The sequence below is a fragment of the Notechis scutatus genome, chromosome 2 (assembly GCF_049901735.1).
Source record: "Notechis scutatus isolate UNSWTSFEM ecotype Mainland chromosome 2, rNotScu1.2, whole genome shotgun sequence".
In the NCBI taxonomy this organism is placed as follows: domain Eukaryota; kingdom Metazoa; phylum Chordata; class Lepidosauria; order Squamata; family Elapidae; genus Notechis; species Notechis scutatus.
The window spans coordinates 237,549,055-237,565,685 of NC_142010.1; the positions used below are offsets into that span (position 1 = coordinate 237,549,055).

The window sequence follows — 16,631 nt, forward strand, 5'->3', positions numbered from 1 at the left end:
GCTGCAATGAAAAGTAAGGTTTTGAAAACTGATGCATCAAAAACCAACACAATTATACCCAACAGTTGAAAGTAACTCAACCCTTGGAAAATATACATAAACAGCAACAAACTGGAGAAAACAAGATGATAGTATGATCATCAAAGATAATTAAACAGCTGTAGAAACTTTTAACAGGTAAAAATATGGGCAAAAGAATAGTGACTACCATGTGATCTATTGTGAAGAACAAGCGTTTGTCAAAAGAAAAAAAACATGGCTGCATATAAGCCATTCCACTCTGTTATATGGAGATTAAGTTTGTCCATGACTGGAGAGATATGAAAGTAAATTAAATGTACAGTGAATCGGATATTTGGTATCCAACTATGGTACATGCTAAAGCAAGAAGAGAATGGGTCAAGAATGAATGTGTACTAAACAAATGTGTATTGAACACAAAAGTAAGGAACCAGTATGAAAAAAATACACTGAGGTAATTTTGACTAACTTTCAATGAGGATAAACCTACAAAAATATATTAAAAAAGAGAAAAGTGGAAACAAAACTAACAAAATTGTGGTTGGGTGAAATTAAATATAACCTAAGGAGAGATGAGAAGTGTAGAGAAAAAAACCACAATGCCTGAAGTGTTGCATGAATATGGTGAAAGCTTGAAACCTTTGAAGGTTACAAAAACATAGTTTGATGTACACTACAGGTAGTCCTCGATTTACAACAGTTCATTCAGTGACCATACGAAATTTCAATAGCACTGAAAAAACTGACTTATGACCATTTTTCACAATTATGACCATTGTAGCATGCCCGTGGTCACGTGATTTACATTTTTATGACGGTTGCAGTGTTTCAGGGTCATGTGATCACTTCTTGCAACCTTCTCACAAGCAAAGTCAATTGGGAAGCCAGATTCACTTAACAACTATGTTGCTAACTTAACTACTGCACTAATTCGCTTAACAAATGTGGACAGAAAAGTCGTAAAATGGGGCAAAACTCACCTGACAAATTTCTCAATTAGCAACATAAATTCTGAACTCAACTGTGGTCGTAAGTCAAGGACTATCTATACTTTTAGATACATTTATATTTCTTTTTCTCATGCCTTTAATTTGTTAGTTTACTCTTTGTTATACTTTTTTTGCATTCTGCACAATGCTGCTTACCCTTAAAAGGACCCACTGTGTTGGATATATATGTATACATTCAAACATATATGTCTATATGAGCTTTTATGGTATTTCATAAAAAGGCATTTTAAAATAAATATATCTGCTAAACTTGCAGGGTTCTCCAACCTTGGCAACTTTAAGACTTGTGGACTTCAACTCCCAGAATTCCTCAGCAGCAAAACTGGCTGAGGAATTCTGGGAGTTGGAATCCACAAGTCTTAAAGTTGCCAAGGTTGGAGATCCCTGTGCTAAAGCATTATTCTGTTTATAGGAATACGTATAAAGAAATAGACATGGTAGACAGTAGAATAATACTAGAGGAGAACTAATGAGGGCAAGGATTATAAGAGAAAAGTTATCATACACAGTGAGGTCAATGACAGAGGACTAATTTCTGTTTTGCTGTAACATTAGTCAGTAAGAACATGATGAATCCAATGATACAGGTAGTCCACAACTTGTAACAGTTTATTTAGTGACTGTTCAAAGTTACAACACCACTGAAAAAAGTGAGTTATGACCGTTTTTCGCACCAACGATCTTTGCAGCATCCTCATGATCATGTGATCAAATTTCAAACACTTGTCAACTGGTTCATATCTACGCCTGTTGCAGTGTCCCAAAGTCATGTGATCGCTTTTTGTAACCTTCTGACAATGGCGAAGCCAGATTCACTTAACAACCAGATTACTAACTTATCAACTGCAGTAATTCACTTAACAACTAAGGCAAAAAAAAGGTTGTAAAATGGGGCTCACTTAATAAATGTCTCACTTAGCAACATAGATTTTGGGCTCAACTGTGGTCATAAGTTGAGGACCGCCTGTAATCTGTTCCTGCAGTGGTCAAGCAAGACTGGAAAAGTGTGCTCTAAAGGAAATGTACATAAGTATTTTTACAGTCGTTTTTCTTACCAGTTAGAGCCCCTCCGAGACTTCCTCTTCTAAAAGGTCGACCATCTTCACTGAGCTGCCTTTTAAATTTCAGCGATTTTCCAGGACCAGAAGAAACTTCAGGATTACTGGATTTTCGAAATGGCATAGGTGGAGGAGACAATATACTATCAAGCTGGAAAAAAAGAGAAAGAGAAAACTATTGAGCCTGGGTTATAGTTACTGTGAAGACAGTTTGAGAGTTAGTCATTAGATATTATGTCCTAAATTCAGGGCATATTTGCATAGAACAAAATCAGTGAATAAAAATAGCAAAGACAATTAAAATAGTTATGGGCTGGAGCAGTGATGGCTAACCTTTTCCACATTGTGTGCCAAAAGTATGTGCACGTCCTAACCCTAACCCTAACCCATGATGCAATACATGTGTGACTCCCTCACCCCTGCACATGCATGCACGACACCCATACCGCACGCCTCTGCGCATGCGCACACAACCCCCTGCACCGCATATCTCAGTGCATGCGTGCACGTCTCCCAGACGTGCATCTCCCCCCATGCATGCATGGCAGATAGCCGACAATCAGCTGGCTGGCGGGGTGTGTGCACACATGCACAGTGGGGCTCTTCCGGGTGACCTCTCGCATGCCGGCAGAAATGGCTCTGCGTGCCACTTCCAGCATGCGTGCCACAGGATCACCATCACAGGGCTAGAGCATTTTGGCTACATCATCTAGAACTTGTTAGCTCGGAGAGAAGAAAGATAAGAGCAGAGGTACCCTGTGATGACCCAGGGTGGGATACAAAATAAACACAGCCACAAAAAACAGGTGAAGCCCCTTTTATTCCTTCACTTTGCTTCCAAGCTCCAAATATCCTTGACTGGAGACAAAAAAAACTACACAAGCAGTTACAAGAAGGAGGAAATGCCGTTTAAAGTATAAAGAGTAAAAAACAACACAAACCAGGCAAGATAAGGATTTGAAGACGTCCACAGATATCAGAACACACATGGGAAGGACACCAAACTCAGAGAGGAACAATAAACTAGAGATATTTCCACACTTTGTTTCCAGCACTCGCCCGTACGCATGTCCGTCCTCTTATCCAGTTGTCACAGCTGCAGCCCATGAAGACGATCAAGGCCCTCTCCTCCCCAGTAGACCACGGCTCTCCCTTATCCTCTCCTCATTGCATGCCCTAGGATGGACAGGGGATGGGCCTGGGTCCTCCTCTGACTGCCCAGCCAGCCTCTGCCCTTCCCCAGCCTCCTCCACAACCTCCAGAGCCACACTTCCACTTCCTGTCAGCTGTTCTTCCTCTCCCTCAGAGTCAGTCTCCACCAGGGGCATGACATACCCTCTATAAAATGATTGAAATGTCACTGGTGAAAACATTTCTCTGTCTCTCACAATAATGGAACCAACAGCAATTTGATTAAAACTAGATGTAAAGGGCTGATGAAAGAAAACACATACCCAATATCTAAGAAAATTATAAAATTATTTTCTGCCACCGTATACGGGTAATCCTCAACTTATGACCACAATTGAGTCCAAAATTTATGTTGCTAAGTGAGTTTGCTCCATTTTACAACTTTTCTTGCCACAGTTGTAAATGAATCATGGCAATTGTTAAGTTGTTAAGTGAATCTGGCTTCCCCATTGACTTTGCTTGTAAGAAGATTGCAAAAGGGGATCACATGACACACACACACACACACACACACCCAGGGACACTGCAACCGTCATAAATATGAACCAGTTGCCAAGCATCTAATTTTGATCGTGTGAGCATGGGAATATTGCAGCAGTTGTAAGTATGAAAAACAGTCATAAGTCACTTTTTTCAGTGCCATTGTAATTTTGAACAGTCACTAAATGAACTGTTCTAAGTCGAGGACGACCTCTACAATGATGTACTACAATTTCATATTTTTAAACAGCAGTTTGAACAAATAGCAGAAGGATCACACTACTATGCCTTTCATTTTATCCTTGGTTTTATGTTTTGGTTAAGTTCTTTATTGTAAAACATTGAGAGATTTCAATAGACAAGCAGCTTAAATTTAACAAATAAAGTAATTTATGTTTTATGTATCTGCACGTCAGGCCCAAATCCAAAGAGGATACAATAAAATCAAAAGACTCCAATTCTATATATCTAATAGACAGAATCTTGCCGGAATAAAGCCATAACTTTCTAACCTATAGAGATACCTGGGAGATTCTAGGGCATGACTAGCCTGGGCACCTTCCTCCTTTCCCCCATCCAGCTTGGGATTGTGCAGTCTCTTAACTGAATTTATCTCTGGAATCTACGATCTCCCCCCTGGGAAACAATGGTGCTCTTGCCAAGATTCTCCTTCCAGTATCAAAAGAATACAAAACAGAAGTAATGTACTAAATATACTAAATCGAATGTAAAGACTGCGACCATCACCACAGAGGAAAAACAGGTAGAAGCTCAACAGAACATATCCATGAATACCAATCCATATATGTTGCAAAGAACTAAAAGACTATTTTTATCATTTACAGATGACTATATTGTGAAGTTCAAACATAAAAACTGAAAGGAATATTTCATGGATTTCATCATGGAATTTCATATCCAGATTTCCATTTTAATAATAGTGTTGGGAGAAGTAGAAAATCCACCAGGTGGCACTATACTATAATGAACAAAACAGCAAAAATTTACTTACACGGATAGCGTAACTGTATCAACAAGAATTTACTAAATAAGTTTATTGTATCTAAGAAGAATTTACTCTCTCTTGACCATTCTATTTAGAAGTAAGGTCTCATTGGGGTGGGGTCTAAATTTGACGAAAATTCAGCTTCAAATTATTTTAAGAAATACAGAGTGGTGCTTTTTAATTTTAATTTGTTTAATAGGATTCTCTTTACCTAGTTTTAGGACTTTTGAGAAAACAGATCATATTTTAGATATATTTATGCAATAACGTGATCTGTTTTCCACAGAAAAGCCCAAAAACTACATAAAGTTTAAACTAGTGAGTAACACTATACTTGTTCATTTATTATTGAAAATGATCCAAAGCAAAGTATGGGGAGGTTGTACCTTGCTTAAAGAATTGAATTCTGGGTATTCACTATCAAAGCTTGAACTTTAGAAAATAGATATGTGGATGTGTTATGGCTTTAAGAAAGAAAAATTCCAAAAACCTCCAAAAAACAGTTGATTATGACCCCAGGACATAATTCCATGTAACCTCAGAAAAGTTACAAAACTATTTCCAACATGTATGGATGCCACCAGTCCACTGTCAGACAGATTGTATACAAACAGGAACAATTCCACCCCATTATTCCAACCCACGGTCACTCATGCCCTAGTCACTTCCAGTCTTGACTACTGCAACATGCTCTACCTGGGGCTGCCCTTGAAGAGCATCCAGAATTAACAATTGGTGCAAAATGCAGCGGCCCTTATGGTTTTGTGAACACCTCAGGGTGCACATGTATCACCTCTCCTTCAGGATCCGCATTGGTTGCCGATTTGCTTCTGGGAGCAAATATTAATTTATGTTTATTCTCTTTTATTTAGTTTTATTGTTTTATATATGAGGTCTTTATATTTCTGTAAGCCACCTTGAGTTGCCATGTGCAAATAGGTGGCAACATACATTTTCTAAAATAAATAAATAAACTATTACTCTCCACAGGAATGGTTGACTAACCAAGATCCCACCAAGAGCAAAGAACCCCAGAGTAAAGTCATAAGAGTTAAAGGCGTCTGTAACAATGATGAATATCAGTGTTCATGAGACTACTCTGTGGAGAATACTGAACAATAGTATGTATGATAGGATTGCAAGGAGAAAGCAACTTTCACCAAAAGAAGAGTGCTGCCCATCTACAGCTTGTAAAAGACCATGTAGATAAACCAGAAGACTATTGGAAGAATGTTCTGTTGACAGATGAGACTAAAATAGAAGTTTACTTGAATAAAAAATGTTATGTTTGGAGAAAGGCAAACACTGCATTCCACAATAAGACTCTTATCCGATCTGTGAAACGTGGTAGTGACAATAACATGGTTTATGCCTGACTTGCTGTCTCTGCACCAAGAAAGCTTGCCATCATGGATGAAACTATGAATCCTGAACTCAATCAGCAAATTCTACAGGAAAATGCCTGGGGATCTGTCTGTGAACCAAAACTCAAGACAAACTGGGTCAAAGCAAAAGAGACAGAATGGTTAAAGCAGAAGAAAGCTAATGTTTTAGAATAGCCAAGTACAACTCCTGGCCTTAATCTTATAGAAAGTTGTGGAAGGACCTGATGAAGACAATTCATGCAAGAAAGCCCACCAAATTTCCTTATTGAAGTTTTTCTGTAAGAAGGAATGGGCTAAAATTCTTCCAAGCTGATCTGTAGGACTGATGAACAGTAATCAGAAATATTTAGCTGCAGTTGTAGTTGCCCAGGGTGATATACCGAGATTAAAAGCAAAAATTCATATGCTTTTTGCCACACACAAATATGTGGTTCTCTTTATCTACTTTTGGAAAATGTATGCATAAATTTAACGTAAAACAATATTTGTTTTACGTTAAATTTATGCAAAAAATATTGAAAAATCAAAAAGGTTCACAAGCTTCTAAGCACAACTACACAAGAAAGATACAATTACAGGAGCTCTCCAGTAGCTGTTTCTGAAAGCCATACGTTCTATTCTAGCCATCATAACAGGACTTAGCAGAACAATTTTCCATGAAGCCGTTTTCTTTTTCCTTTTCCCAAATGAAAATGCAGGTCAATTACATTTTTTTTTTGCATTGAAACCAATTTGAAAGAGAATAGCTATTATTTTGAATCTACCACCTATCCATTTCACTGTATAATCCTTAATTCCAGTATTATGGAAGATGGTAAAATTTCTCTCTACTAAATGCTACAACATCTAATTTTCTAAAATTCCTCTTGCGTGCTTGTATTTGTTTTATTCGTAAATAAACAAGGCCAAATATTTTGCTCTTCCCTTTAAGGTCAATCCTATTTTCATTCTCATTCTCTCCATCCCCCTCCCTCCCTCCCTCCCTCCCTCTCTCTCTTTCTCTTGTACTCTCCTCTCTTTCTCTCTCTCTTTCCCTCCCTCTCCCTCCCTCTCTCTCTACACACACACATACACACACACACATACACACATGTATATATTCCTTCGCATGTGAGTACATGTTTGACAACTGAAAGCCTAAACCAGTAACAACAGAACAACATGAATTTTAAAAACAGTAGCTACTTTTCTAGAAGTTTCTGAAGACCACTCCACAATAAGTTCCACCGAACATTTCTTTTCTGACTTACCAAAATAATTTATCAGCAAAGGAGTTATTAAGTCTGTGAACTAAGCCATACCAAAAATGCAGTAAGACATGCATGACAGATTCAATTTCCCCCAAGAAGACATAATCAATCTTGCATTGGATCATGTTATTCTCCTCCAGAATGAATGCAAAAACCACTGGAGCACGCTTGGGAAGCAGTTTGGCAGAATTTTGATTGAGAGATGACAATTTGGGAAGTGGATATACAGCTTTATGTCAAGCAGGAAATGTGTACACTCTTTGTGTGTGTGTGTGTGTGTGTGTGTGTGTGTGTGTGTGTTGTTTTGTTTTGGGTTGTTTTGTTTTGTTTTTTGCTCTTCAGTTGGATTGAGGAACATACATATGGGGGAAAAATGGAGCTTTATTGCATGCTTGTTGAAGTTTATTGACTGTTTGTTCATTTCCTTCACAATACACTTCATCTAAATCAAGTTCAGTTATGATATATTTTCCAGAAACATGGAAGTGATGATTGGTTGCTGAAGGTGCTAACAGCAGCATATGAAGGAAGATTTCTTTTTTAAAAAAAATCACAGATATAACGATGAGATCCTTGAAAAGAGAAAGGTGAGGAATTCGAAGGAAAAAACCCATGAAGAAATGCATGAACATGATGGATGAAAAGATGTTTGCAAAGATAAGCAGGAATAGGAATGGAACGACTTATTCTTTTTCTCCAATGGATCTCCAGAGCCCTGCATATAGTTGCAGAGATTTCCCCAGTGCAATCTGTGGGACTTTTAGAAGAAGCTCTACAAAGGCAAGTAAACAATTGGTGACAAGGCGTCGGAAAAAGTATGTAGGACCTAGCAGGTTGAATAGCAGGCCCTAGGCCTGTGGGGACACAAAGGGGCAGGAAGTGGAGCATGGGGTGCCTCGAGAGGAGGGGAGATCTCAGGATGCTAGGTGCAGAGCCTATGCCAAAACTCCCATGGTCTTCCCCAGGGCCCCTGAATCAGCCCCTTCTCTGCTTAACAACTTCATCAGAAAGAGCAGGGGGGTTGTGAGGCAATCATGTGGTGTGTCACTTAACAACCACCACGATCTCCATGGTTGGTCAAGAACTATTTGTCCTGTACATTAAGATGTTGACCTTGCTACGCTTGACTTTATCACATAATCTTTTAATGTTTTCATAAAATCTCAGTAAGAAATTTTGTAGTATCTCCTACAGAATTAGAAGCACAACTGCTACATTAACTGCACACATAACTACGCAATCTTGGAGTATCTCTTATAGTATCATTGAACTCATCTGCAAAGTGCTATCTGACTATCCAACAGAGAAATATTTGTTAAAAAACTAAAAAGCTATATTTATAATTGTTGAAGTTGAGAAGAAGCCAATGAAAATATAGGACTTTCATCTGAATTAAGAAAACCAAAAAAGTTAACTAAATGAATACACTCAATAAGGATGATAAGTAAGTACATCCACCTACATGTTTCTGGAAAGTCTTTGATATAAAAGAATCTGTATTCATTTTGAAAACATCAAAAGCTGGAAAACAGAGCAATCATGCAGAAAAAAAATGTTTAAATTAGCCTGTAGATTATAAGGGTTCAGTCCCACTTAGTTGAAAGTGTAATTTAGGACAATTTATGCATTATTCATGCTGCAATAAATTATTCCATTGGTTCGCCTATTCTCATAGCAGATATGGATTGATTCAAATCCATTTAATTCATGATTCAAGCAGCAAAAGAAAGATTGGCTTAACTTTTAAATCAAGTTTCTCCAAGTCTTTAGAGAATCCCTTACTATAATGGTAATGTAAGCATTAAATCATATTTAATTTAATATGCCATCTTTAAAAATCTCCATTTATACCAAACCCTTGCACCAGCCTGCAGTGCTCATGGAAGCCCTACAACCTGCCAAGGCTTTTAAATTACAACTTGGTATCAAAGTGTAAGTGGTTTTTCTGTAATGGCACTTTAGAATGAGCTCTGTGAAAGGCTATTCCTGATCTACAATTGCACTGAAGAATCACAACCAATAAATTAGGAGGTACATCAGAGTATTTATTTAAAGGATATTGCCAAGATGAAGAACAGAGGCTGTAGTAGCTGCTATTGAGTTCCAGGAGGTTGATAGTTATAGGATAGCAGAATTAAAAAGGACTCCATGTAAGAAGGAGCTTTGCAAACTGAAAAGGGGAAAAAGAACTGAGAAACTCAATACAAAATAGAAGTAATGTGTCAATTACCTTTCCTCTGCCATCCATGACAACTGCAAAATTACAACAAAAGAAAAGTAGGTGAGCAGAAGCTGCATCTCACTTACTTTGGCCATGCCATGTGGGGGAAATCACTGGAGAAAGTGATAGAGTTCATAGTAAAAGGAAACCAGGTAGCGGGGTGTTTCAAATATTTTTACCACCGGTTCGTTGGGTGTGGCTTAGTGGGTGCGCTTTGCACACACACACACACACTTTGCATGCATGCCAAATGCACATTTGGTGCAGGCGCAGAGGCAATCCTGCACTCTCCCTGATGCTTCAGCAGCTACCATGCGGCAATTGCTGTGCCGCGCAAAGCAGCTGCACTTCAAAAGCAGGACACAAAGGTTAGTATGGGAGCCCAGGTAGGTGGGTGGGCCCAACACAGAGTGTCAGAGAGAACCGGTTCAGTCTCTGCTGTCATCGGTGCTACCGGCTTGGCAGAACCGGGCCAAACCGATAGAATACCACTACTGAAACCAGGCCATGAAAGAAAATGGTGGCCGGAGATTATCAAAGCTGACATCAGCCAGAACATAGAAAAATTCAAAGAAGTAGTTCAAGATCAGAAGAAGTGGGGAGGCCTGGCCTATAGAATCGCCAAGAGTTCACACAACTGAATGGATAACACATCAGCAGAAAGGGAAGATTGCTTGGATCCCAAAGGTGCTTTTTTTCAGAAGGCAACTTGGATGAGAAACATCTTCAAGGAGAAACTAAGAAAGTCCAGTTGCCATTTGAAAAAAGCACTTTTGAGACAACTGTGACCTGGATGACTGAGAATCTCCATAGATGATTGCTTGGATCGATCCTTCATCAGTCTCCATTCAGATGTTGTGAATTCTGCAAGGTAGTCTCTCCTCTTCCCCAGCTCATGAACAGATATACACATCCCTTCCCTCAAAAACGAAATCTACTTGACCCTTTTTTTGCTGGGGCAAATTCAGGTGGTACCCTAAAAAAGACCTGGAAAGACTTGGTGTGACAATGGAGTGCTAATGGCACTTGAAGATCTGTGCCCTGTGGATTGAACATTGTGTCATAGGGGTTGAACACTGACCCGTTGACTCCTTTTTGGGGGGGGCACGGGAATTAGCACCTGTTTCACATCATTTCCCACCTTATGGTGGAGAGCTTTGCTCTGTTGGTGTTGGGCGGAGGAGTAATACAGAAGATTTACACACAGCCTCAGGCAACTTCTAGAGGGGAAGTGAAAGAGGTGATGCTGTGATAGTTGGTGGTAGCTGTACATAATTTGATGAGAGGTTGTAATGGATGTTTGATGATGTGCAGTGTGAGTATGTGTATGTTAATGTAGGAGGGAGGAGGATGTGAAGTGCGAAGGATATGGGAGTGGGCCAGAGCATTTAAGGGGGAGATATAGCAGTATCTGGGAGTAGGCTGAATTGGTATGTTGAGCCCAATGGTTGAGAGGGATCCAGACTTCTAGTCCTCAGATCTTTCCCCAGAATCATATTATCAGTTCCTCGATGGACCTGGACTCTAGCAGTCGCTGCTGAATGCTAGAGTAGTCTACAATAAATTTGTCAGCCCTTTGACTAGAAAACCAAAGTTATGAATGCTAATACTACTTTTATTGTCTGTTTACAGCAACAGGAATCTTGCAAGTCTGAATATGCTTCTTCCCTCCCTCTATCTTCAGGAGAACTAGGGAGGGCCGAGTCGAATCATTTTCTCTAATTGCTTTGGAATCAAATTCCTTTTACTTGACTTTTCTCCTGGTCGCAATTTTTCCTCCTGGTTTTCAAGGCTATTCCTATAGCCTATTATATCCCCATCTATCCTCATTCTCATCCTACATGTGCAGCCAGGTCTCATTAAGGCATGCCAGGGCAGCTACAGCACCTACAATAACTCCACGTGAGGCACTTTGGTTGAAAATGAGCTCTAGGGAACAAATAGTTGCACTTGTGTATCATTCTCTCTGCTGCCCAGTATTGTCTCTTCCTGAGATACTGGATTCCATTAAACTCCAAGGTGTCAGTTCTTGTGGACTTTCAGTTGCCACTGAATTGAGTGGCTGATATTTTCTCTCTGTCTTCCTTTCTCTTTCCCTCTCATCCTACAGTTCAGGAGAGACGGTGCATAGTATGTCTACTGATATGTCTACTAAAGGTCCTTTTAAGCATAATTTTTTTCTCAATTTTTCACCTTTCTTTTTCTGCATAACTGAAAAAGTAACATTCCAATTTAGTCCATGTATCAAAGAATCTGTTATTTCAATTTTAAAAATATTCTTTAAGGATAGGATGTAGGTTTTGTTTCAGAATTAGACTCCATCAGAAAACAAAACACCTCAGGTTTCTTTGAAGTACACTTTTCCATGCTGAGCTGTCAGGACACAACTTGAGCTGTATATATCTCCACTGTTGTAAATTAGGCAAGCAAAATTCTATTCGAACTTGGTAGAAATCCTTAAAATAATCATCACAAAATATTTGATTTAAAGTTTATTCTGCATTTCACTCATACTTTCCAATAGAATGTCCTATTTTCAAAAGCAAATCCTTCTATAAAGTTAAATATCCACAGTCTTCAACATCAATCTATACTCCAAAACACCCAAGCTTGTAAATTCCACAAACAAAGAACCCTTTGGATCATTATACGTGGGGCCAAGTAGTTGCCAAGACTGTAATAAATAAAAATTTTATAATGAAGTCCAGAAGTCTAGTAATTTTTAATTCAACGTGTGGGTGGGTGGGTGGGTGGGTGGGTGTGGGAACAATAAAACAAAAGCCCTATGACATTTTTAGGTAAATTAAGAGTCATCTTTTTTAAAAGATAATCTCAGTTTATCCTTGGTGGCCTATTTAATCATATATATTTCCTCAGCAATTTGCCTATCTGAACGAAATATCTATTTGAAATTAATTTTGAAAGACTTCTTAGAAAATAAATCTACCAGGGAGCAATATTCACTTTAATTACATTAATATTACCCCAGCAACTTAATGGAATTTTAATCAATCTGTTAATATCCAAGGCAACCTCCTAAACTTTAAATGTGAGTTGTTTCTCTATGTTTAGAAATATTTCTAAGAATATAAAGTTCTAAAATCTTAACATGTTCTATAGAAATTACCCAAGTCCAGCTTGGGTTTTTTTTTTAAATAAATTTTAAATTTATTTATTTATATGGCAAAATCCAAAGGAAGTATTATTCAAAGCCTGCCAATGATTACAATATAATTTTATTTTTTTAAAAAATAAATTTAACATTTTATAACACTCCCATAAGAATTAATGGACTTCCGGTTGCAAGGCTTCGGCGGCAGCAGGAATCCGCGATTCTGTGGGTCCCTGCTGCGCTCGCTGCTGAAGTACCCCCGATCCAATTGGATTTGGGGGTTGTCGCTACCCCGGAGAGGTAGCGGAAGATAGAGGAGATCTATAGAGGGGACATCGCAACCCCTTTCCCCAGCCAGCTAGACTCCTTTTTCCGGAGGCGGTGGAGCAGCTGTCAGTAATGGCAGCCAGAAAGAGATCTTCAACCGGACAAGATTTGTGCAGGAGGAAGAATTAGAAAGAGAAAGTTTTTTGGCTGAACCGGGACATGAAGATACATTTAAATACCCTGGAAATCTGACTCTTTGATTGATACATTTGTTTCCAAAAGAGGATCAAAGCGGCGGATGAACGTGCTGAAGGGAAAGTTCACTCCCCTTCCTTACGGAGATAGCAAACGGACATTGAAAAACCTGCTTCTTTACAGAAGGTAAAAATAAGCTCTTTGTTATAAGTGGGAAGGGAGAGGACTAAAAAATCTCTAAGAATTTGTTGGAGGAGACGCCTTGAAGATTACAAGACCAGAAATTAACTGTAATAAGGCTTTAAAATATATTTTGGGATTTTGCCCCAGGAGGAGAAAGTGCAAAGAGAAGAAGAGGAAATATTTTGTGTCTGTTTGGATTGTTTGATAACTTTGGAACGCTTGGAAATTACTTTAAGATTAAAAACATTTGGGTTGTTCTTAAAAAAAAGAAGAAGAAAAGGCTTTACAATGGCACTATCTGTGGAGGAATTAAAAATGGAATATGAAAAATTAAAGGAAGGAGAACAAGAAGGCAAGGATTCTTTGGGAGCTGTCTTCCATTTTTTAGAAATGGCGATTTCTACTTATCAGCAATTACATGGGGAAGAAGAAGAAGAAGAAGAAGAAGAAGAAGAAGAAGAAGAAGAAGAAGAAGAAGAAGAAGAAGAAGAAGAAGAAGAAGAAGAAGAAGAAGAAGAAGAAGAAGAAGAAGAAGAAGAAGAAGAAGAAGAAGAGGAAGAAGAAGCCATCTTTAATGGACAAAAAAGTTCAACTAAGAAAGAAAATAGGAAGAGGGGAAGGAAAATTGAGAATTTAAGATTTAACAAAACAACCAAGAAAGAGAAAAATAAGGTGAAAAAAAGGTACAATGTTAGAAAGCAACAGAAAAGAGAAATACAACAGAGAGGGGAAGTTAAAAAGACAGAGGTTAGGAGAGGGGGGGGCAAAAAGGCCAGACAGGAGAAGAAAGGGAGGGGAAAAAAGTCACAAAGGCTTGAAACAAGATGCCAAAAAGCAGATCTTTTTCAGAGATAAAGGGTAAAGCATAATTAAGGAAAGATTCTGCAAGAGTACATAAGATAGTATTGTAGTATTTGCATTTGAAATAGTGTATTGGAATATTGATAGATTTCAATATTCAATAAAATATTAAAGAGAATGTGTAAAATGATTAATGTTTAGTTATAGTTTAATTTGTTATTGTCTTAATGTTATTATAAATTTACTATTTCATTTTCTTATTTTAAAATAATGTATTAAGCAGAATTAGAACTAGAATGGAAATTATATATTCAACTATATTATAAACTTATTCTTTTATTTTAAAATGCAACATGTAGAATGTATTAAGCAGAATCAGAATGGAAATTATGTATTATTTTAAGTGTCAATTTAGGGGAGAGATAGAAAGGCGTCATACTTTAAAAGTGATTACAGGGGAAATTTTCTGTTAAAGAGAAGAGATAAATAGATAATTGGAAAAGAACGGACAAAAGATACAAGTATAATGATTTTAAAATAAGATGAAATAAATAAAATATAATTAAGAGAGTGAAAAGAAGGGAGAAGTTATATAGAAAATATAGAATGGCAAATAAGATAAGAATGGTATATAAGGTGAGCATGAATTTGATTTAGGTCTGTAAAAAAAGATGTAACCCGGGGTTAAGCCACTTTCCAAAAAGATGTTTTATGTTTTATGTTTTGTGTTTTGGTTAGCTATGTTTGATTGAAAATTAATAAAACCTTGGAGGAATAAAACTAAAGGGAGAAACAATGAGAAATTTGGAAAAGATATGTACAAATGATAATTTGGAATTATGTTGTATAAAAGAATGTCTCATTTGTTTTGTCAAAATCTATAAGTACCCTTCAGAAAGGAGGTTTTATGTTTCTATGTCTTGTTCTATGTTTTGTATTTTGTGTGTTTATGTTTAATTGAGAATTAATAAAACCTTGATAGAAAGAAATATAATTGAATAAAAGTGAAGGGAGAAACAATGAGAAATTCGGAAATGTGTTTAAATGGGAATGTGATGATTTGGAACTATGCTGTACAAAATAATGTTTTATTTGCTTTGTTAAAATCTATAAGCAGCCTTTAGAAAGGAGGTTTTATGTTTCTATGTCTTATGTTTTGTTTGTCAGAAGTTTTATGTTTTTTGCATTTTGTGTGTTTATATTTGATTTAGAATTAATAAAACCTTGACAGAAAGAAATATAATTGAATAAAAGTGAAGGGAGAAATAATGAGAAATTTGGAAAAGATATATATGTGCTTAAATGGAAATGTGATAATGTGGAACTATGCTGTATAAAATAATGTTTTATTTGCCTTGTTAAAACCTATAAGTAACTTTTAGAAAGGAGGTTTTATGCTTTTATGTCTTATGTTTTGTCTGTCTTTAAAAAATTAAAAAAAATTGTTTAAAAAAAAATTAATGAAAGTGGGAAAGAACAAAAAAGAAAGAAATGTTCATATGGGAACATAGTGACTGGTGTGAAAGAAATGTTCTTACGGGAACAGTATGACTGGTGATAACCCAACAGATGGAAAAGAGGCAATATTATTTAACATTTGGCTGAGAATAATTCCCTGCTGTCTTCTTTATTCTAGGAATTTATTCTAGGTTATACAAAGTCACTAAAACATTACTCATCTTTTTCGTTACTTTTTTATTATAATCGTCTAGTATGTTCCATTCAGCTTATTAAAAATCCAATATTCAAACATTAGCAAAGCAGTATTTTTACAAATAAAAAAGCAGAATTACCCCCCATTAGGTTTCACTATAATTTTTCAATATATTCTGCAGAAAGCCTCTGGGTGAAATGATTTAATCATTAATGATGGGAGAGGAGACTTGAGATCTTCGACATTTCAGTATGGGATGCCTCATGGCTCAGCCCACTCTTCCATTTTGCTTATGTTTACACAAAACCACTGGGAGAAGTCATCTATTGTTTGTGATGACCAAACGTTAATACCTGACGTCCAGTTTGTAGACATCCAGTCTAAGCAGAAAAAGGAAGGCAATGAAAATTCAGAGCATGGAGGCTAGACAGCATGGCACAAACTTAGGTTGAATTAAAGCAAAACAAAGGTGTAAGTTGTACAGAAGTCTTTGGGTTCTAGCACACTTCCATATTTATTTCTGAACCTGAAATGGAAGGTCCTCAATTTGGAGTTTTTTTAAACTTGCAGTTCCTGCTGACATCGTAGATGGAGCAATGACCAGGATGGGTTTTCTCCAGCTTTAGCTGGTACATTAATAATAGTTCTTTCTTGTTCAGTAGATCCTGGTCTAGCAACAGCAATTTACATTCTTAACATTCAACAGTTCAGAGAAACCATACAACAACCATTTTGGTGGAAGCTGTACAGTTTACTAGTATATTTCTAGATGCAATTTTGGTCTATTACTACCTACT

The 16,631-nt window shown here is 37.3% G+C and overlaps 1 protein-coding gene across 6 annotated transcripts in view; it reads right to left on the minus strand.

Moving 5' to 3' along the window:
• The window catches only part of MAST4 (microtubule associated serine/threonine kinase family member 4), a 204,744-nt gene that overhangs the window by 173,599 nt on the left and 14,514 nt on the right, over nucleotides 1–16,631 (minus strand). For all 6 annotated transcript variants that reach the window (XM_087958343.1, XM_026670565.2, XM_087958342.1 and 3 more), the window contains exon 2: nucleotides 2,087–2,240. In XM_087958343.1, coding sequence (XP_087814469.1) covers nucleotides 2,087–2,213 — 127 coding nt within the window. In that variant the 5' untranslated portion in view covers nucleotides 2,214–2,240. The remainder of the gene's footprint in view (nucleotides 1–2,086; nucleotides 2,241–16,631) is intronic.